This window comes from Gopherus evgoodei, chromosome 8, assembly GCF_007399415.2.
Source record: "Gopherus evgoodei ecotype Sinaloan lineage chromosome 8, rGopEvg1_v1.p, whole genome shotgun sequence".
NCBI classification, from domain to species: domain Eukaryota; kingdom Metazoa; phylum Chordata; order Testudines; family Testudinidae; genus Gopherus; species Gopherus evgoodei.
In genome coordinates this window covers 8,350,113-8,374,369 of record NC_044329.1, presented here as the reverse complement: position 1 = coordinate 8,374,369, position 24,257 = coordinate 8,350,113, and the positions used below count along the sequence as shown (strand labels likewise).

General features: G+C 40.7%; 1 protein-coding gene across 3 annotated transcripts in view; it reads right to left on the bottom strand.

Moving 5' to 3' along the window:
• Positions 1–24,257, bottom strand: part of ADAMTS2 (ADAM metallopeptidase with thrombospondin type 1 motif 2) — a 402,877-nt gene that overhangs the window by 58,868 nt on the left and 319,752 nt on the right. For all 3 annotated transcript variants that reach the window (XM_030573537.1, XM_030573536.1, XM_030573538.1), the window contains one exon: positions 10,908–10,991. In XM_030573537.1, the coding sequence (XP_030429397.1) occupies positions 10,908–10,991 (84 nt within the window). The remainder of the gene's footprint in view (positions 1–10,907; positions 10,992–24,257) is intronic.

Here is a 24,257-nt window from a genome sequence, read left to right as displayed (position 1 = left end):
TGGCAGGTCCATGCTGGGGGAGAGGCATCTCTCCCCGCCTCAGCCCTGAGCCCCTGCATGAGGCTGGGATTAATAGGCAACTACCCGGCCACTCAGCTTACAGGGAATTTAGCAGGCCACAAGTCAGGAGGTGAATCTAGTGTAGTCTGTGTTGTCATCACTTACACTTTCTTCTGATCTCTCAAGGTGAAATCCTGGCCTCATTGAAGGCAATGGCAAAACTCTTAATGACTTCAATGGGGATTTCAATGCATGGTCCACGTGACACAAACCCAGGCCAGGCTGACACTGAAGTCAGGTTGACTCAGCTAGGTCGCTCAGGAGTGTGAAAGAACCACATCCCTAAGTGACTTAGTTAAACCGACCTACCCCGGCGTGTAGGCAGCACTAGGTTGACGGAAGAATTCTTCCATTGACTCAATTACTACCTCTCAGGGAAATGCATTAACCACAGCGATACAAGAACCCATCCCATCGCTGTAGTGAGTGCCTATACTGAAGTGCTACAGCAGTGCAGCGTTCCTAGTGAAGACGTAAGCTTAGGCTCACTTAGGAGTAATTAGTGGCCTATAACTTCAGTCTCCTCATTGATTAAAATTTTTGTCTTTGCTAAAATTTAAAGCATTTAAAATTAAAATGAGTCAGAGCTTCTGCACTCTGCCACTCATCAGAACAAATGGACATATTCTCTGTCCTCTGCTACCATTTATCTTAGATTCAACCCTAAATGACTAATCTGAAATGGAACCTACCTACTCTGTGAAATAATTGATTAATCCACAGAAGCTGTCTACTAACACATTCCCTCGACAGAAGCTGTGGATGGCATTTCACTCTCTTTTACCTTCCAACATTAACACTTGGTTAATTATAGTTTAATTTAGCATTTGATTAAGAAATCTGTGAAGAAACTAAATCTGAATCTCCAGTTCAAGCTTGTTTTTGATGCCGGGATGATGATAGCAGTCTTGTTCTGAGTCTGACCAATTATGACATTAAAAACTCATGTCTCTGCAGGAGGCCTCCACCACAGTATCTGAAAATTTCCAACAAATTGTCCCTAGTGGTGAAATGCCTGGGTAATCTGTGTTGGCTCCTCACTTGCTGCATAAAAAGTTTCACAATTTCTAAAGTCTTCCAGCTACTCCATGAATAAGAGTACACCAATCAGATTGGATTACCAGCCTCACAGGGAGCAAAAACATGGTTTGGTGTGGAGTAGGAAAGAACTAACGTTAAATCTTCTCTTCTTGAGTTTCAGTCAGTGTCACTCACTGAAGTGCTGAGGGAGTTTCCAATTACAATTTGCATATTGGGTCTTTGTACTTCTTGGTGGGTGAAGTTGAGAAGGGAGATCATGGGTCCATTATAGGTGTATTTGGAAAGCAAGGTGATAGCAATTCCTTAAGAAGGGTTTGTACAGCATTTGCTTAACACTCCCACTTTCCCCCCCACACACATATTTTGTTGTGGTCAATCTTGCAAATTATCACCCTGTCCCAGAAACTGCATTCTTCTGGGGAAATTTCAAAATTCTGGTTTTGTTCCAATTTGGAATGGAAACAAATATTTTGAAATTACCGGCAAAATGAAAATCCTAAAACTTTTCATTTTGGAAAAATTTTATTTTGGAATTTACTTTATGTTTTTTCTAATGTTTATATTTTATCATTATAATTATTATTTTACATTATTTCCTGACAATATATTACTTGAAATATTCTATTATTTTTATTTTATTTTAAAAATAATTAAGGGGAGATGCTACTCAGTACTGATTGAAATATATTTTCCAGATCAAAGTGTCTCCTATCAGTGTTGTGTTGTAATGTAAAAATACAAAAATGAACACCTATATCATAAAATATTGGAATTTTGAAACAAAAAATCGTAATTTTCAAAAAAAAAGTTTCCAAATAAAAATAATCATTTCAATGTTTTTTTCTTTTACGGGAAATTTAACCAAAACCATTTAATTAAAAATATTTGTTTAGTCAAAACAGCTTTTTCCGACAAAAATCTATTTTGAATTTTTTTCCAACTAGCTCTATCTAATGTGAGGCTGCTAGGAGAGTTAGTAAGATGATACCCAGTTCAATGGCTCAATTTCATCAGATCTGGATGTTGCAATTACTTACCAATCATGCAGCCCAAGTTTGGAATTTGGACAACAGTTAGTTGGCTAAGACTCATCCAGGATAAGAGAGGAGTGATGCTTATTGGCTGAGGAAAGCCATTGGAAGAAATGGCAGATTGACAGAATATGCGCATGACTTTTTAATCAGCAGTGCAAGGGGACAGAGGAGTTAACAGTGTTTTGTTGGGCCTTTGAATGCTACTGGCTATCCAGTTAGGTGCAATGCCTAAGTGTGCTTTTGAAGTCTGCACTTGTCAAAAATTAATTCAACTCATCCTACATCTTAAGACCACTTGATAATGGCACAAAATATAGCCATCCACTCATTAAGCAGCACTTCCTGTGGGGAACATATTATACCTGTGCTACCTCGTAACCACTTAGGTGATTCAAAAAGAGTCAGTGTGTGTCAGGTGTGGTGTAAAGGGTAAATATCCTTGGATGAGGGACAAAAAAAAGGTATTTTAGAGTCCAATCTTAACATTTGCTTTTTAAAAAATAGCATTTTCTTAAGCATTTCAGGCATGGTATTTTCAGTGGTGTGCAGTTAATACTTATGAAAGGTTACTCTATGTGGGATGATATAAAATGGATCCATCCTGTGTCTTCCAAAATTTGTATGAAACACATATGTGAACTCTGGCCTTCCATTTGCACAAGTAATGTTGCTAGGACAACGTTACCATAACAAGAGCCACAGCATTTTAATTATACATACAGCACTACAAACTCTTATCATTCCAAAATCCTTAATGGAGAACAAAAACTAGCTTGTGCCAAAAATGAGAGAAAATAAATGTGGTTTATGTTTAGACATAAGGATGCATTTGTCATTTCTTCTAATCCAGTAAAGAGTACAGGAGAAGGGAATTCCTAAAAGAGCTGTGGAGGGAAATACTGGACTAGATAAAAGAATGGCCTGCCAAAATGATTCCTGGATTTTGGCAAAACAAGAATGTTGAAGCACTGGAAGCTTTGACAACGACAGATTAATAAACCAGGTAGAGAGTTTGGATTCAGGCATCAGAATGCCTTACACAAAAGGTATGGTGCAAATAAGCACTTATAACACAAACTCAAACACTCAGTGACAAGTCCATTAAAGGGATCGCCACTGACATCACTAGGGAAGCTATGATCTCAGTTAGCAGGAAGGATTTCCATACAGGGAAACCATTTGAGAGTCCACATTGTGGACAGGAAACAGTCCACTTTCTTCACTAAGATATAATAATTATATTCAAAGGTCTTTGAGCATTGGTGCACTGGTCATTACTCCTTGTTCCCCACAGGATAGCATCAAGCAATGGTAAACCTGGCTGGTTAACCGAGGGTGCCTCTCCTGAATAATTGCTTTTTGCTATTTAGCAAGGATTCTCAAAACAGATGAGGCAAGGGGGCATCACAGATTCTGCTAGGTTCCTGGGATCCTCCCAGACTCCTGGAGTCCCACTAGGATCTCAGAGTTATTACCTCCATCCTGCTGAAGAGAACTCCTTAGAAATCCATGGGAACCATAGGGATGTGTTGCAGATGGGACATGAGATATGGCAGAGATGGTTCATGGAAAGACTTGATGGACTTGGGGTTCCCAGAAGCTGAGATACCAAGACGCTACATAACTCTTTATATTATTTCCCATTGTAGACAAGAGGCGAGTTTCCCCCATACCCAGGTAAGGCGACCATGGGTTAAATTGGTCCCTGTGCAAAGAAAATGGGATTCAGAGGATTAAGAAAAAAACAGAGGTAGAAACAGACTGGGCAGAAAAACCAAGAGTCGGAGTGAGGCAAAAATTTATCCCTGTTTAGTCTGCAAACACTGAGGCATGTGGGCTAGCAGGCACTTGCTGAGTAGGAGGTGAAGAGGCATGTGGTACTGGTTGCTAAGGATGTGTCTGTGCTGCTGGCTGCCAAGAGCCTGCAGGTGCTGCAGCTGGCTAGGATCTTGGAGACAGCTGAAAAGGACATATTTCCCAGCAGGACCGTGGAGAACGTTACTCAACTGATCGGTGGGAAGGCTGCCAGTGGAGAGAGAAACTTCATTCTCACTGGAGCAAGAGAATCAGGAACTTTCTGGGCGCTTTAGGGGGCAGGCAACAGAAATACCATGGGATGTCTGCTGACTAGACAGGTCATGGGTAAGGAAACAACCTGTATGTGTGGAGGAGAAAGCAGGGACAGCTAATAGTGAAGATTCTACCCTGTGGGAATGTTGCAAATATTAAAGTTTGTATAGGTGCATAGTAGAAAGAAACTTAATCCAAAGCAATCCAAAACTTTCAGGAACACTAAAATTGGGAATTTCTGTGAACCACTTATTGATATCAGGGACATGATCACATTTTGGTTAATTAAGGGTTTTGATTAACTGGGATTTGGAATAATTGGCTTTGGTTGTATATTAACTCAAAGTGGGTACCAAATGACAAGAATGCAAAGAACTTTGGCTTGTCTTGCTAGAAAAAGGATCTTTCATAACTCATCCATTAGATGGTGCTCCAAGAGTAACAACTGGCAAGATACTGCCATTCTTCAGAATTTGCAGATGCTCCATGGGGGTGAGCGCAGGAAGCTTAACTTGGTAGATTTTAAAGCGCTGATAGTGAAAGTTAGAGTACTGAAGCGCGTATATTTTTGAGGCAATCTAAAATCTATGCTTTTCCTTTTCTAAATGAGTGAACACTCCATAAAATACTCTGTTCACATTATTTCTATATGGCATTTCTGTTATTTATCATATAGTAGATTAATTTATTTATTTTTTCCTGTCATACTGTACTAGATAAGGAAAAATAAATAAAAGGGAGTATCGGGCGTCCATGGTCACCACACTAACAAAAAGCGCTCACTCAGCAAACTGACATTGTGTGTTTGAAGGATTTCTAACACTTTTTGATAGCAGTTATTTCTCAGTTGCTAATCCTGTATAAATATAAGCAAATTGGAAATACAAAGTACAGTGTATAGGGTCAGCCAGTGCAGCACCCCCCAAGACCCCCAACAAAATGAGTTTAGAAACAATATGCAATGAGTCTGATTTAAAATTAAGGTGATTCGTTCATTCCTACAGAAGGAGAGAGGATAAAATACCCCTCCACCACTCAAATAAACTAATGGAAAAATGATGCAAACTTACATACACAGCAACACAACAAGCAAAGCTCAATACACAAATAAATAATACTTGGTGCCTGGCCCTGCAACTCAGTCTACGCCTGCATGGAGTCAGCGCATGCAATTGGGGTCTGGGACCCTATCTTCCTATGTGTCGGTCCAGTGCCTCGCACAATCCTGACTGGTGCTTTTAGGTGTTACAGCAATTCATGTAACAAGTAGTAACAATAATAAATAAAGGAACGACTGATTAAATAAATAATACCATAGGTAACAGTTACTAATTTGGCAAAAGTGCATCAATTCTATAAGCTGCTACTAAGGGCCTCCTGAACATAGTGATTTCAATGGAAACATAGGGTGTTCAGCATCTCACCCAACTGAGCCCTGAAACCACCACAGACCCCTTTCTAAACCAACCAGGAACAAATGGAACGTGGTCAGGTCAGGTACCTCCCTCGTTCAGTATGGAATAAACTTGTCCTTCTAGCCTTCCCATGCTTGTAGCTCCACTTCAGCTACATTACTCACATTACCCTTCTGTGAAGAATGGAGAAAAAAGGAAGCTGGGTCAAAGCAAGCCACTTCTTACCAGCATGGCTGGCTCTGCTACTCCCTATCCACATGGAGGCATCACAATACCATTTGTCATAGTTAAATTTGAAAAAAAATAGATACACAAGGATAAATAAAACATCCTGTCATGAAAAGATACAATCAATCAATCAAATCCCGAAAAGTCAATGGAGCCAGGATTTTAATCCTGGTGTCCATTTGGTGAACTGCATCCAGAGCGATCCTAGAGGAAAATCCTTCCTGAATTCTCTTCCGTTTGCATGATGCCTGTTATGGTTAATGTGTGTCTCGCTCTCTCTCTTGCTGTTATGAGACATCAACATATTCTAGTGTACTTGCTACATTTGCACAGAAGCAGTATTGTCTGATGGACTGAGCATGGTGGTGGAAGCCAGGAATGTAAGAAATCTAAACCCTGGTCTGCCAATGACTTGCTGTGTTGTATTGGAATATTCATGTAACATCTTTGTTTCATAATTGTGTAACATTCTTTACTCACCTACTTCACAGGAAAGTTGGGAGAATACATTAGTTCATGTTTGTTCAGCACTTTGGAATATAAAGCCCTATCTAAATCTTAAGAATTACTACTACAAATTGTTGTTTTTATTCATTCTCATGTCATTCATCTTGTCTTCTATCATTTTCTCTGTGAGGTTTTCTGGTTATTATTTTGTTTATTTCACTATGATTATTTTAATATTAGATTGGATTACAGAGCTGTTATATCAAATAATATGTCTGAATTATTAATGTAGATGTTGGGTGATAGCTTTCCTCCCAAATCTATCTGTAATTTACAAAGTTTGGAATAGAACTAGCTACCTCTGACATCAACAGAGCAGGAACGAGCCCTGTTCCATCCAAAAAAATCTAACTACAGCAACTGTAAGCACCCATCACTGCAGTATCTGGGCACCTCAAAATATCTATCTTTACTGAATGTTGAACATTAAATAAGAAAATGAATAATTTTTTTCAGAAAGGAAGACAAACATGAATTATCATATATTGTTTACAATGCTGTTGTAGCCATGTTGGCTCCAGGCTATTAAAGAGACAAGGTGGGTGAAGTAATATCTTTTACTCGCTTTCCAGGGGCTCAAATCTTGTTCCAACCACGAACAGAAATTTGTCCAGTAAAAGATATTACCTCACCCACCTTGTATCTCTCATGAATTATGAAGTGAATCCAGATTAAAATTAGAAAGAGACAAACTAAATTAGACAAAGTTCATTGGGAAATATGCCTCTGACTGAAAAATTTTCTTCACAATTTCTTTGCTGCGGTGGTGCTATAGTTATGGCATATACATCCCCGCAAAAAAACATTTTCAAGTCACTGAATGAGGACTAAATCATTGTTTGCCTTACATGCCTGTTCAGGGGAGTGAGTGGAGAGAAAATGTCCCCCTTCTCTTTTGAATGGGCCAAATGCTTCAGAGTACAGTGCAGAAAACAGCCCCTGGAGGGCCACTATCCCTGGGGCAAACGTGGGAACTGGGTGGAGCTGTGATCGCACCCTCAGTTTGCCTGCTGGGGCAGTTGCATTTACACAGAAGAGGGGGGTAGTAATCTGCTTCTGATATAAACAAGTGGGGATCCAGGAAATGAACTGTGACATTCAGTTACAATTTGTTCCAGGGTCTACTCCTAGGGCAACACAGCTATATGTTGCCCTTTACTCGAGACAGATTGTAAGGTCACAGTCTAGCCTTATTCCTTATGAAAAAATATCACTTCTCTCATGCTTGGCTTAAGTGTGGAAGCAATAAATTGTGTATGAAAATGTGCCATTTCAATCCAACTCTCTCAGATGTTTTGATTTCAGTTCATTAGATAGCTGCAATATGTTATCACAATGAATGTAGAGGAGCAACTTCCTGTATCTCTTCTGTATTTGTTCATTCTCATCTAACTGCTGAAATTTCAAGGACCTGAAACTTTCAAAACTACAGCTGGGTTCATTTTACTGCCCTGAAAATACTGAAAATGAGTGCAGTTCAGTGACTGTGATGCCTTCATAAAACAACCATTGAAAAGCTGGTTGCTATGCAACCTACTGTATTGTCTGTATTACCCTCACCAACAGATGACATGTTGTATAAAATAAAATAATCCTCTTTAAAAAACACACTACAGTGAAAGGCTGTTGTGGGTGGGCAGTACTTGCAATAACTCACAACTGTGTCACAACCTCAAAGGAAAAACAGCACACCGCTCACTCCTGCCCCATCTACTATGGAATCCCAGTGTAATGATTTTGATTATTTATCAAGCTAGTGATCTATATACCGAATTGCTCAGAATGAAGCAAACGAGCCTCCAGGTACTCACTGGAAGGTTTCTAAAGCAATACTTTACTCAAACAAGATTCTGTGGTGATATTTCCACATAGTGAAGCCAAATACACCATTTTACTCTTGGATTGTTTCAACTTGTGCACATCCCTTTAGTTCTAAAACTGCTTCTGCCGGCACAAGATTAGAGGCCTCTTGTCCCCCCTACAGAACAGACAGAGAAGGCAGGAGCAGTACAATGTCCTTTCCCTGACAATCCTACTCTGAAGAGAAATCTGGGCCTGAGTCTCATTTACACGCAGACTCCTTTATCGCACAATGGCTAGGTAAAGGGGCCTCCAAGTAGGGGACAAATTATAATGACATAAAATTACACTTCCAGAATGGTGTAAAGAGGCTGGAGCGTAAATGAGAATCAGGCCCCAAACCTCTAGAAGTGAGAGGGGAGCTCAGTCTCCATGCTCATTCAGGATCAGATTCTGATACCCAAATGGTACCTTACTCCACATATAATTCTGTTGAAGTCAGTGGGGCTACTTGCAGACGCTACCCATTGGGTATCAGAATCCAGCTCCAGGTTACTCACTACTGAGGCTGCCAATAAAAGGATCGGTTGGTGCTAACTGCAATGGTCATTTTTGTAATGTGATCATATGCCCATTGGAAACTTGACTGGAATTACCTGCTCCTTTCACACAGGCCAAACAGTCATTAAGGAGTGAATGTTTTCATCTTCTGCTAATCTCGTTGGGATGCAAATTAGTGACAGAAGCACACTGCTTTCTATACAGGTCTGCAGTATCAGTGAGATGCAAATTATTAAGGAACAATATTTTTTGTTTAGATTTTTTCCCTCTTTCCTTCTTGAAAAACAATCCACTCTCTCCTTGGAACGCAAACAAGAATCTGGAAGTGGAATTGGGATCTACTGTACTTACTGTATTTCAGCAGATAAACCAGCAGAAGTTACAAGATATCAGAGTATTATAGATTGTATAATTATACAGAGATAGACATAGCAATGCATGCATTTAATAAATGGGAATTATAAAACAAGGCAACTGATTGATTGATAAAGGTTCCAGCTGCGTGGGTATCTGCTACCACCCCAAGCTGAGAATTATTAGCCTGTTTACACTCTCTCAGTTATTATCTGTATACCAATTATTAAGTTATTTCCCCTATTATAACCCAACTTTCTAAATATACACACTATGAATGCTGGGCCATAGTATGGCAGATACAAAACACTCCCCCCACATTCTACTCCTTATCTTAGCATTTATATATCACTTTATATCGCCAAAGCACATCACCCTGTGAGGTGGGCAAGAAAGTATTACTATCCTCAATTTACATATGAGGAAGCTCAGACAGAAAGGTCAATTGACTAATCCAAGGCCCCATGGTTAGTCAGTGGCAGAGCCCGGATTAGAACTCAGGGCCTCCTGACTCTCAGCAAAGAGCTGATGTTGTGCCAGATCTTCAGCTACTGCAACTCAGTATAAGTCTGTTCACTTCACTGGAGCTACACCAATTTATACCAACTGACCTGACTCTCTATTGCAGCGGTTCTCAAACTTTTGGACTGGTGACCCCTTTCACATAGCAAACCTCTGAGTGTGACCCCCCTTATCAATTAAAAACACTTCTAAATATATTTAACGCCATTATAAATGCTTGAGGAAAAGGTGGGTTTGGGGTGGAGGCTGACAGCTCACGATCCCCCATGTAATAACCTCATGACCCCCTAAGGGGGCCTGACCCCCAGTTTGAGAATTCCTGCTCTATTGTTTATGGATACCATTTAGGCCACTTGCATGTCTAAATACTTAGCTGTCTCTGCAAATCAGGTACAGTTCATGAATGTCCAAATGCCAGTAACTGTAGTCACAAAAAGGCAAGCTAGATCACAAAAATATTTTCACTTGAATAGTTGAGGTGCTGCTATACCTAAGAGGTATTGGTAGGGCTTGTCCTCATTCATTGAATGTTATAAACACACTTATAACTCTCCTCCAATCTCCAAAGAATTAGAAGTTGTTCAGGCAAAACTGGGATAAAAATACTAAAGGCTGTAAAGTAATCCCACTTTCAAAATTACTCCTCATTCCAATGTTCTTTACAGGAGTGTTGCCTGTAAACTGACTCATTCCACAGAAACAGCAACAGAATAGTAAAAAGTAAAAATAAAAACTTGTAATATTTAATTTTGATTTGATTCTGCAAAGTGCAAAGCACTCTGGCCCAAATCCAGCAAAGCAAATGCTTAACTTTAAACGTGTCATCCAACTTTAGTTAAGCACAAGCTTAAGGGATTTTCTGGATCAGAACCATTGTGCTCAGCAAAATGGAGCCCACAATACGCTTATATATGGTAATATAACTGTACACAATGTCATGTGTTACTGCTTATGCATGTATAACATACACAGTATATATGACACCCCCTCTAGTGCCAAAAGGGTCATTACCCATAAAATTTGCCACAAGTTATCTAAAACAAACTTGAAATAATACTGCGAAAGCAAAGTGGTAACTTAAAGTGACATAATAAGAGAAAACACAACAGGAAATTTTATGTTACAGTTACTTGTCAGCATGCATTTCATATAATAAACAAGTGTAGATGTAAATTACATATTATACATTAATGCTATATTAATAGACACACGGACAATGAACCCATTAAAACAGAGTAGTATGTGTCACAAATGAATTACACAGTTCATTAAAAGAATCCTGGGAACATCTAGTTCCATTATTAAAATTACTTACTTTCCCATGGCTCAGCATGATTATCCTCACCAAAACAACATTAATGTGGGCACCTAAGGACTCATCATGGTAGATTTCATTCACCTGCAAAAGAGTGTGGATATTTTTAATAATGATTCTGTCAATAAGTAATCACAGTAGCAATTATAAAACACAAACTTTTTATATGTTGTGTCTTTAAGATACAGATCAACCATACTCATTTGTAAAAAAGGGGCATTTTCACTAACTGAAAGAACTTTCTCTCTGTGAACTACAAGGCTCTACCATAAAGGTTTCATATAGGCGTCAAATCAGGAACTTGTCTTTGTTCAGGAACCCACTAAAGTCAGTGAAACTTAATCAGGTGCATAAAGTGCTTCCCTAAACCATGGACTAAATTATTAAAATACTCTCAGGGTGATATCCTTATGAAACAGTCAACCACATGGGTTGTTTTTATTATGTCAAAATTGATTAATTTCAAACTATACAAGCATAACAAAATCTGTAAAATACTAACATAGAAAAATGGGGGGGTTGTATTATACATATATACATAATCACACATACACACAGACAAACTATTCTAAGAACACTGAAGACAACACTATGAATATTATAATGGAGAATGAAATACAGAAATCCAAGGAATACAGAAAAAATAATACTCTAAGCAAGTTGGGCAAAATATTAGCTATTAAAAGAGCTGATTGGGGTCATCTATGATGAGAGGAGTGAAAGAAGGCCAACTCAGGGTCTTATAAATATGTTTGGTTTTTTGCTTTACAAATTAGAATAAGTAGATAAATAAATATCTGCAAGGCAAATATATTCCCTGCTCCCTTCCCCTCAGATCATTAGCACCCCTAGTACATCATGGGCCAAAAGTGGACTATTTTATGTGTGAGACAAAGAATCGCTCAGATTTCATGGTTTGTTTCTGACATAAGAAACACATTCACTGGGATAAGTTATTAAGCTTCTGCAGAGTTGTTTATTAAAAACAAGATCAATACACTCCTATTTTTTCAATATACCTTAGTCCAAAAGGGACCATATCAAATATAACTCACTTCTGATCTCTCTCTAAATATCATGTACTGTCTACTTTACAACAATGTCTTTGACTGTTACCTGAATGTATCTGAATACATTTGATATAGATTTTCAAAAATATGAGCCTAAATTTGCTTCTAAATTCACATTTGGGCATCTAAATATCGGCCTGATTTTCAAAAGTAGTGAGCACCTGCAGTTCCCAACAAAGGCAGTGACAGCTACTTAGTCCTTGGTGCTTTTGAAAATTAGGCCAACTATTTAGGTGCCTAAACGTGAATTTAGAATCCTAACTTTAGGCTCCTATATTTGAAATATCTTTACCTTTCCTCTCAGGGACTTTTGAAAAGGCAGATTAACATACTGAAGGATTTACATATACACTTTTATTTAAAATAAATTATGTGCTTAAAGGAAAGCTTTGTGCCAACAAGGACATTTCATTGTGTTCTTTACTAGATACCCCACACACTCAAGGGAATTGTCATCTTGATGCAGGGATGCTAATTTGCCTGATTCTATGTGCATTGGGATAAGAATATAGGCTCACTGATAACAAGCTGAAATTTGCAGTAACTTAAATATACATAAAATAAACACTGAATAAAATCTTCTGTGTATAGGAAATAATAAGTGTGACATGTAACTAAGTGTTTTATTAGTTCATGAGCCATAACCCCAATTCTTACACATTCCTTTCTCATTAGCCTTCAGAACTTAACCTCAGCCTTTTTTAACAATAGTGAAGCAATACATCAACTGTATCATTACCACATGCCAAATTAAAACTTGGCAGGGAAACATTAACAGAACGGCATTGAAACATTGTTATCCAGTTCACCCAACTGACATCTAACAAACACATTTTGTGAATGAATAAAAAAGCATAAACATTGTAAAGGTTCCTTGACATCTGTGTAGTAGGTTTTCTCTCAGACATAGGGCCAAATCAAAGCCCTGGATCCTAACGTCACATCTAGGGATTGATTCAGCTCCAATGCAATACTCCTTCTGTGGGAGCTGGACCCTACGTCTCTTTCGCTGGGCGAAACTGTGGCTGTATGAAGTACCTCTTTGCAATGGAAACAGATTGAGAGTCAGATTTTGATTCTTTTAATGTTATATTTTATTATCATTTTAAATGGAATATAAAATAAATTTTAAAACAATAAGTTACTTCCAAAAAAAATTAAAATGATCCATTCCAATAAGGTTGAAACTTTTTTTTAAATAAAATTTCATCAAAATCTATGCATTCCCACGGAAAGTTTTGATTTTGACAAAATGGGCATTTTCCAAAGGAAAAATATTCTGACAAATTTCCTGACTAGCTCTACTATTAATCATTTCTTTGCTTTGCATTTCCTTGGTTATTTAAAATGGGGGGGACAGCATATGACAACACACTGAAATAGATTCACACTTATTTCAACGTGGGATGTGAATGGCATCTGTTTGTTTCAATGTACTGTTAAAGAAAGGAGATCCAAGTGACTGAGCTCTCAAATAGATGTGCTCAAATGTGCATGAGAATTACACTTTGAAACATAAAATTACCAGTAGAACTATGGAATTTTAAAGCTCCAGATTTGTGGTGTTTTTCCTCAAACATAGAACTACTGCATTACAAGCAGATCTATTTACTTCAATGTACAGATAGCCCGATACAAAAAAATGCATGCGTCTAGAGTAAGGGATGTAGCGCTGCTTCTGATTTCATCCTAATTATTCAGCAGTGTAACTCCAGTTACTTCAGTGGGGATGCCCTGGTTTATACCGCTCTAAGAGACATCAGAACGGCGCTTCCTGTTTATCCTTAACCCATGAGGGTCAGATTCTAATGTTATGCTGGTGCACAGGAAAGCAGAGCACACAAAAAGGCTCTCAGAACTGCAGCTCCTGCACTCTGGGAAGGGCAGATTTTGCATCAAATCTCATGAGATGTCCAGTAGCGGCGCCAGGGTTTTTGGTGCCCTAGGCGCAGGGCTGGCTCGCCGGTCCCGTGGCTCCGGTGGACCTCCCGCAGGCGTGTCTGCAGATGCTCTACCGGAGCCGCGGGACCAGTGGACCGTCCGCAGGCACGCCTGCGGGAGGTCCACCGGAGCAGTCTGCCACCTTCCCAAATCCTGGCGCCTTAGGTGACTGCCTAGGTTACCTAAATGGAAGCATCGGCCCTGGAGATGTCACATGGTGATTCAGCATTTACAGAGGATGACAAGTAGGGCTGAGGGAATCTAAAAGAGTTAAAGGTTTGGAAAAGTATTTTTGGGGGTTGGCAAAACTATTGTAGATCACAGACCATTTTTTTCCTGTAATTTAATTCCATGGTTTATTTTCATGGTGTTTTAATTAAAAACTATGCTGTTCTATCTAAATGCAAGCCTTGTGCTCTGTACTGGGGATAAAGAATGTTTCACTTGAAAGTTAGGCTGACACAAGTTGGTGCACTACATGAGATATATTGACTGTGTTTATTTTTGCATCCGAATCTCCCCCACTTTTTTCAGTTTCTCTTAAGCAAACTTGAACCCGACACTGTAACCAAGTACAATGCAAACAAGCCATGCAGTTGTGAGTAGGGTTAACATCTTTCCAAAAGAAGACACTGCTGGAGGGGAATACAGTTGGAGGGTGCTGACGGGGTATTTGGGGTGTGCTGGAGGGGTGTTGTGGACTTGGAGGGAGTATTTGGGAGGTGCTGAGGGGTGTATGTGTACTGGGAGGGGTACACCTGAAGGGTGCCAGAGGGCCTCACTCTTGAGGTGGGGGGCAGTGTCGCTCCCTGTCACAGTGGCAGGGCACGTGGTGCAGGCCCAGGACACAGTGCCAGACATCAATTAGCACCTCCCTGCCTCTCCCCATCCCAGTCTGGGAACCAGGACTTGGGTGGGCAGGATCTGGCAGCTGCGGGTGCAGGGAGGGACCCATTGGGATGCAGAACCAGCTCCTTCTGAGCTGCTACCTCTGCTTCAGAAAAATCCTGGACATTTCCTCTAATTAGAAAAATCCGCCTGGACAGAGGATCAGAGGAAATCTCCTGGAAAACCTGGACATATGGTAACCCTAGCTGTGAGGGATGCATTATACTTTGTGTATATTAGGTTTGAGAAACATTAATGTGTTTTTAAAGTGCCTGCCACAATGGGGCCCCGATCATGACTGGGGCTTTTGGGCATTATTACGATCCAAATAATAATAGCAGCCCTGTACTTTTGAAGGTGTTATCAGAAGTAAATTTGACAGGATCTGCCAAAAACTGTGAGTGGTTTTCTATATTAGGCCACTCTTAATAAAAGCAACCACAGTGAGGAAAAAGTCACAGGTGGACTCATTTATGCAGTATCCTGGTGTAGAATCTTTATTAATGCTTGTTATGCAATGGGGAGCCTGCTTTATTAAAAGTCACTGCGTCTGATTTCAGAGAAATCTCAACGAACCAATTAGTAGCAACGGTCATGTAATAAATAATGTGACTATTAGCCCTATTCTAAATCAGCAACATAGGATACCAAAGCTCACAGACCTAAGCCATTCTTAGGGCACAATGCAAGACGCAGCTTGTTCATCTGGCTTTTCAGCTACCACAATTTGTTGATCCATCCAGTTCACTCAAACATTTTTATGATCACTGAAAAGATACAAAACCCTCTTATTACTGAAGTTTTCTGTACCCATTAACTCTGGGCAGAGGCCTGGGGGGAAGGAGAGAGAGAGGTTAGATAGACTCATAGACTTACGGTCAGAAAGGACCCTCATGATCATCTAGTCAGACCTCCTGCCCATTGCAGGCCACAGAACCTCACCCCCACAACCCATTCCTGTAATAGACCCCTAACCTCCGGCTGAGTTACTGAGGTCCTCACATCAGGATTTAAAGATGTCACTGCTGTATCAGTTGCAGTGGGGAGGTTGCCTTCTACTCCATGCCCTTCCTCAGGTGGGACATCCAAACTCCTATCAAGCCATTTTTAGGACACTGAGATGCAGCTGATTCATCTGGCTTTTCAGTTGTATGGTTGTTGCCAACAGCAGACATGGAATGGCTGGGGAGCAATGCATTTATTGCCTATTTTGGTACAGCATTAATGTCTTTTTTAAATTTTGTAATATCAAGCAGAAACCATGGTGGAGGGCATGGCCACTCAAATCTTTTGTTATATCCTTGGGGGCAGCCGGTTTAGGAAGAAATCACTTGAGGCCAGACAGCAGACAGCTAACAAAACTACCATTTATTTACAGACACAAAGCTCGCCTAACCGGCCGAAGCTGGCTGGGCTATCCCCTAATAATCTAACTCAGTTGTCATAGGAACAAAAACCATGACAACCTAATACACAACATTTTCCTCCCCACCAATAAGAACATCCCCTAAATAAAACACACACTAGATTAGAGAAGGAGGGTAGACTGCCTCCATTCCCGGCTAAACCCTGGGGATTATTTTGCCCCATAACCGTGGCTTCGCCCTAGCTAAAGATCCAGCCGATGAGGAGGCCTTCTGTCTCTAGGTGGATTATGGCGAACTTCTGGTGTTGTTGCACCCGAAAGTACCATGGGCTCAGGGTCTGCAGCATGAACAGGTGAGTGGGTGGTATCAGCTTGTGCTGGGCAAAGGGGTATCTCAGCCGCCGGCAGTAATGGAGGAGAACAGTCAGGAACAGGTGATTCATGATTCGTGATTCGGTGTCTCGCCGGAAGAGGTGAAGTCAGACCACTCAACTGCAGATGTGTCCTGAGGACTGGCATGACCTGGCAACAGCTGATCTACATGTCACTGCCAGGTAAGATTCTCTGCAGTCCGGACTGTGTAGGAAACAGGTCCTGTTTGAGTGATGATTGTGGAAGGAACCCATTTAGCTCTGGAAGTATAATTCCAAGCCAAAACTGGCTGTCCCGGGCTAAAGGTTCGGTCTTTTGCTCTGGGTGCCCGTCTGATGACTTGATATTGCTGCTGATGTTGCACAATTTGTCGGGGTTCAGAAGGTTTCAGCAGATCAAAGCAAGTGCGCAGCTGTCGTCCCATCATTAGAAAGGCCGGGGATGCCTGGGTCGTAGCATGTGGTGTGTTTCTGTAGGAAAGTAAGAAGGTATCCAGACGCTTTTGAATGGAGTGTTGTCCCCTTCCTGATTTCAAAGCATTGTTTCATTGTCTGCACAAATCATTCAGCTAATCCGTTGGTGGATGGATGATATGGTGCTGATGTGATGTGGTGTATCCCATTTGCCTTCATAAAATTTTGAAACTCCTGAGAGACGAACTGCGGTCCGTTGTCGCTCACAAGTTGTTCTGGCAGACCGAAATGACTAAAGAGTCCCTGTAGTTTTTGGATAGTACTCTCTGCAGTAGTGGACTGCATAATAGAGACTTCTGGCCATTTAGAATGGGCATCTACTGCCACCAAGAACATGCTTCCTTCAAGGGGGCCAGCGAAGTCAATGTGAATACGTTGCCACGGGTTTTCAGGCCAGTCCCATGGGTGTAGGGGTGCCCACTGGGGTGCATTCCTCACACCCTGACATGACATACAAGCTTTTGCCTTCTCTTCAATAGCACTGTCCAATCCAGGCCACCAAAAATAGCTTCGTGCAATTTCCTTCATACGTACTATTCCACAGTGACCGGAATGGAGCTGTTCTAACATTTGTGATCTCAGTGGTGGTGGAATAATGACACGTCTCCAGATTGGACTGATAACTCCGTCCTCCTAGACATGTAGGTAACAAGGTCGGGTGAGACCGGAGAGGTTTGTCGAGATTTTCCATGCATCACCAGGTCCATAACTTGGGACAATATTGGGTCAATGCGAGTTGCCTTCTTTATCTGAGTACCAGTGATGGGTGTATTCTCTACCTGTTTAAAGTAGAAGATTTCCTTTTGGGCACTATCTTGATGTTTGCTGGCAAAGACAATCTTGAGAGGCCACCTGCATTGCTGTGCAGAGTGAATTTCCGATATTTGATTTCATATGTGTGCTGAAAGTAACAATGCCCAGCGTTGCATACGACTAGCAGCTAATGGGGGAATGCCTGTGTAGGGTCCAAAAATTGATGTCAGAGGTTGATGGTCTGTGAGAAGAGTAAACTTTTGCCCAAACAGGTACTGATGAAACTTCCGAATTCCAAAAACATTTCTAATGCCTCACGTTTGATTTGAGTGTAGTTAGTTTCTGCTTTGCTTAGAGTGCATGAAGCAAAAGCAATAGGTCTCTCTTCTCCCGAAGGCATAATGTGTGACACGACTGCTCCCACTCCATAAGGGGAGGCATCGCAGGCCAATTGTAAGGGTAAGAATGGATCAAAGTGCGTTAGAATTTCAGAATTTAGCAATGCATCCTTAGCTTTGTTAAATGCAACATCACAGGCTTCAGTCCACTTCCAGGCCTTGTTCTGCCCCAGGAGCTCATGAAGCGGTTTTAGCAGTGTGGCTAACTGTGAGATGAACTTTCCATAACAGTTCAGTAGTCCTAGAAACGAGCGCAGCTGGCTTACATTTCGAGGTGGGGGAGCCTCCACAATAGCTTTAACTTTTGCAGGGGCCTTATGAAGACCTGCAGAATCAATGTTGTTTCCCAAATATTCAACAGAGGACTTGAAGAATTCACACTTGTCTTTGTGAACTCGTAGGCCATACTCTTCCAGTCTTTGTAGGGTAGCCTCTAAATTCTTTAAGTGATCCTCTTCATTCCTTCCAGTGACCAGGATATCATCCAGATAGCACTGAACTCCTGACAAGCCACACAAGATCTGGTCCATAGCCCTCTGGAACAGGGCGGGAGCAGACGTTATTCCGAAGAGTAGGCGACAGTATCGATAAAGCCCCTTTTGAGTCACAATAGTCAACAGCTCTTGGGACGTGCATCTGTAAATATGCTTGACTCAGATCAATCTTACTGAACTTTTGTCCCCCAGCCAGGCCTGCGAAGAGGTCATCGATGCGGGGAAGCAGGTATTGCTCTGCACACAACACTGGGTTGACAGTGACTTTAAAATCACTGCAAATCCGGAGAGAGCCATCTTTCTTCACTATTGGAATGACAGGAGTGGCCCATGAGCTATGGGTAACTGGTATTAGGACTCCATTGGTGACCAGGCGCTCCAGGTTTGCTTCAACTTTTGGCCTGATGGCATATGGCACAGTTCGGGCTTTCAGATATTTTGATGGACTGTCAGGTCTAATGTTCAGTGTTCCAAGTGATTCCCTTCATACTTCCCAAATCTTCTCCAAAAACAGCAGCATGTTTCCTTAGTATAGGGGTTAGACTGGTTTCTTCTTTAGTCATCCGGTGCACTTCTGCCCAGTTCAGCTGAATCTTCCCAAGCCAAGATCTACCCATTAAGGCTGGGTAGTTACCTCTCACCACGAACAGTGGCAATTTAGCAGCCTGTCCATTGAGCTCCACCTTAACATCAATAGTGCCCAACATGGGCACAGCTTCTCCCATATACGTCTTCAGAACAGTTTTTGTTGCCTTAAGCGGAAGATGCTGTAGCTTTTCTTTATACACAGTCTCGGAGACCAGCGAGACGGCTGCACCGGTGTCCAGTTCCATGCGTATAGATTTGCCATCCAACAACGGGGTTACCCAGTATTCATGTGAGCCCACCGCCAAAGACAAAACATGCAGTGGCACTTCCTCTTGCGATGAAGTGTCACCTTGATCATCCTGGGTCTGCTCTAGGGTATGCAGGGTTCCTCTTTTTGTCAGCCAGACCACAGGCCTCTTTTTCTTTTGTTTACAGGCACACTCAATGTGTCCCTTTTTGCCACAGTGTCGACACATCAGGTCCTTACACCAGCATTCTGATGCCTGGTGACCTGGCTTACCACAGCAGTAACATTCCTGACTCTGCACAGTTTTGTGGGTAGGTTCTTGTGACACTTTTTGCACCCTAGGGGATGCACCGATGTATTGCACCCCACTTGTAGCCAGTTCCACGGAGACAGCAATATCAACAGCCTTCGGTAATGTAAGCTGAGCCTCTGTCAGTAGACGCTTCCATATAGCTTCACTGTAGAGGCCACACACTAACTTGTCACGCAGGGCATCATTTAACAGCTCTTTAAATTCACAGTGTTTGCTAGCTTTTTAAAAATTGCTACAAATTGTACAACTGTTTCATCTTCTTTTTGGTCTCTTTTGTGGAACCGATATCTTTCAGCAATTACCAGTGGTTTGGGGGAAAAATGGGACCCCAGGATTTCCACGATATCACCGTAAGATTTAGTCTCAGGCTTAACAGGGTGTAGTAAGCTGTGCAGCAGGGAGTAGGTTTTAGCCCCTACAACACTTAAGAATATTGGCACCTTCTTTGCCTCTGTAATGTCATTTGCAATAACAAAAAGCTCAAAACGCTCAGTATACACATGCCACTGCACTATATTCTCATCAAAAGGTTCCAGTGGCCTGGTCAGAGTAGCCATGATTCTTAGTTTCACTTTCACAGTCAGTGCAAACAAGCAGTTTTTTTGTTTGTTTGTTCTTTACCTTGACTTCTACTTCCTTCTGTTACTGGAGCAGCACCGGAATCCCATCTATCGTCGCCACTTGTTATATCCTTGAGGGCAGCCGGTTTAGGAAGAAATCACTTGAGGCCAGATAGCAGACAGCTAACAAAACTACCATTTATTTACAGACACAGAGCTCGCGTAACCGGCCGAAGCTGGCTGGGCTACCCCCTAATAATCTAACTCAGTTGTCATAGGAACAAAAACCATGACAACCAAATACACAACATCTTTGTAGTCCAAAAATCTCCCCAAAAGAAAAATCCCACTCCCACAACAGCCACATTATTGTTCTATTCTTTCAAGCAACACCATCAGCATTACACACATTTCCTTGGAGGGTAACCCAAGAGACAGTGAGACTGAATAACTCCATCATGGTCACACAGCAAGTCTGTGGGCACAACTCATGAATCAGGACTCCCAGGCCCCTCTTCTAATTACCAAACGACACTTTTTCATTTTCCCTGTGAAGGAACCCTTCCTCCTGCAAGTCTTTGTTCAGTGTCACGAGGAAAAATAATAATGAGAGCGCACAATCTAGACAAAACTTGGAAGTCAAATTCTGAACTCAGATGTGAAGAAGTGCACCCCACGCCTCTTGAAAAAATAATCTACCATTGTGCTCAAACACTTATGTGCAATGATGGACATTCTGGAAATATAGGACAATGTACATTGAAAAATTGAGATGAGAATCTGGCATTCCATATGTAAATACCAGGTTAGTATTTTGACTTACCTCAGTTTGTGTGAGAGCACCGTGGATATAATTAAGTCCAAATTAGTTGCTTATGATCCAAATTTAAAACATTCCACAGCACAGATGTGTTGGCTTGGCAAGAAGCTAGTTAGCTTAGTATTATAGATCCCTATCTCATCTTTGACAGTAACTTTGGCTTTAGAGAGGTTATAGACTTTTTGCTGGCTGCTAGACCAATTGCTTTGTTCCTTCCTTAGACTTTTTTGAACTCCAGCTTTTGCCTACAAACTACACCGAGATGTTTCTCCAAACAATATAAACTAAGTTTTGACTGAAGCAGTCTAATTTGCATTATGATCTCAAGCTTTCTATCACAATGTCTTATTGCAAAGTCTATTCACAGTATAACACAGTAAAATAACCCATTTAATTATTTTTCATAGAGAAGATGACGGTGCCATGTTAATGCACTAGACAAAGAGGACTAGGTGAACCTCAGAGGTTTGGTTAAGGAAAGCCTTCAAAAGTTTGGATACCTATCAGAATCTGATCCTAATTACCCATTTATTCAGTCCTCCATCATGCAAACTATGTTATCATCACCCCTCAACAGTCCTTACACAATGTACTTATCCTCACACACCCCTGTGAGATAAGGGAAGTGTGTCACAGGGAGACTGAGTGATTTGCGCAAGGTCACATAGGACGGCGGTGGTGGAGAAGGGAATTGAACCTGGGTCGCTGGAGTCACAGGCTACTGCTCTAACAACTAAACCATCCTTCTTCTCTATTTACATATACATTGCTGTAATTCCTGGAAGCCTCAGTGAGGTTGGGGCTTTACTCTGTTAGGTCCCTGTAAGTGGGACGAGCCAGTCTCATATCTCCATTCTTCAACAGAATGAGGAAGTTCTTTATCAGAAATTTCAGAACCTGGAAAAGGACATGGGTCAGGTTCATGCTTTAGATGGAGATAGGCCTGAACCATAATCCTATATTTAGACTGTAAACACTTTGAAGCACGCCCCATTCTCAATTGTCCCTTACACATAACCACAATAATCATGATCAATAGTAACAATGATAACACTACAACATCCCCATTCTTAAAGAAAGTTCAGATCTGGATGCAAACTTTGTGGTCAGGGCTCATGTTTAGATCTGGGGTAAAGTCAACCAGCATCTGGTCAATGCCAATGTTCTAGTCAGACTGGTACTAGCTGTCTGGGAGTTTCAAGATGGGGAAGGCTGTTGCTGCTGAGAGGCGATGATGAGAATGAGTACTTCAAAACAACTGACTAAATTTGTCTAGACATCACAGTCTTTGACTGTACGTCTTATTTGATCTGAACTTTGGGAGGTTTGCTCATCACTATAAGCTACCAGTTTTATTCATGGAAAAAAAATAGGCATTAACAATAATGGGAAGTGCACATCTAATCCAGCCTTCATACTGTTGAAAATTACACCTGAAAGCCACCATAGAAATGAGTGAAACTTCTAAGAGTTCAATAAACATTTCCCAATATATCTGTCAGATGTCAAATTGCACACACAACTTTTGCTGAAATTTAGCAGCAAAGATACTAAAAAAAAAAATAAATCACCGAGGCACAGGCAAAATCTGTATTTTCCACAGTTCAAAAGTATTGATTCTTAGAATACCGTGAATGATGAGTTAACATCCAAACACACATTTAAAGCACACATGAGCTCTAATTTAAATACTGTTAATTAAAATCTAGGTGTATAGTATTAGACTTACAATTACTAGCTGCATAATTATTAAGAATTAGCTCAAACTTAAAGAGTATGTGTTGAAATAAATTATTTGAAATAATGTATACAGATTATTTGATTTTTTAAAAAATGCACATCTTTTTCTTTAAGTACAGTATTACTGAAATATCCTCCCTCCCCTAAAAATGCTACCCAGTTTAATAAATACGATTCTGCTTACAGAGTATACTATTATTTCAAATGGTTCAATCATCATCTTTTCCAACAGCTTGAATCAGACACGCTTTGCAGGCTTTCATCAATTTGTCAGTTAAAAATGATGACTTTTCTGCCCTTTCCACTCATTTAGGACTTCCTGTTCTGTATCAGAATATCTTCACCTTCCATCATCCAAATCTACAAAAGTTAAATTCTCACATATGATAACTATATAATGTACATCCTATTAAAGACAAAGGATAACATATTCAAAAGCCACTAATGTTCAGTTTTTTTAAAGTATTTATGAACCTAAGGAAGTAAATAGGTGTATCTAGTGAGATTTTTCAAAAGCTCTAAGGCACCTAACTCCCAGTGATTTATTTTCATGAGAATTAGGCACCTAGGCGTGTCTGAAAATCCCATGAGGTGCCTATTTGCAATGTTAGGCCCCCAAATACTTTTTAAAATCTCACCCTTAGGAGCCTAAGTCTCACTATAAGTCAATAGGACTTAGGCTCCTAAGATTTCATAAAGTCTGAAATCAACAATGTATGCAGATTTCACTCAAATTCTTCCGAAAAAGTTGGAAAAAGGAGACATGCCACATCACAAAATGAGATGCCTGAAGCGAGATTTCAGCATGGAAATGAGATAAATACATTAGGGTAAAGAGAGAAAATAGAACCTCAATGGGCAAGGGTAATCATTGTAACAAAAGACACAGAATTTGCACAGAAATTGAAAAACTACTTTGTGAGAGTATTGAGGAGAGACAAACACTCTGTGGAGGAGAAATCTCATAAGCTGCTTATCCATTAAGCCCTGGGAGACAGATTGTGTAAACCTACATACATTTGGAACCTACCTCTAAAATACCCCCCATGGCAATTTTGAGATGGTGTTGAGAGTAGGGTCAAGTTCTGAGGTGAGCTTGAAACTTAACCCAGAGGTTCAGGGTGGGTGGTAATGACTCTTAAGAGCTGACATGTTGAAAAATCTCACCAGGTTACCTGATCTCCTGAGACTTCAGCAATTTTAAATGATGGAAATCAGATATTTTAACTAGATTTCTGTCATCTTGGGCTGCATCTCATCCAGAAAACAGTATCTTCAGTTTTGGATGTGAACCCATATTCAAAACTGGAGCGTGGAGGAGTTGGAT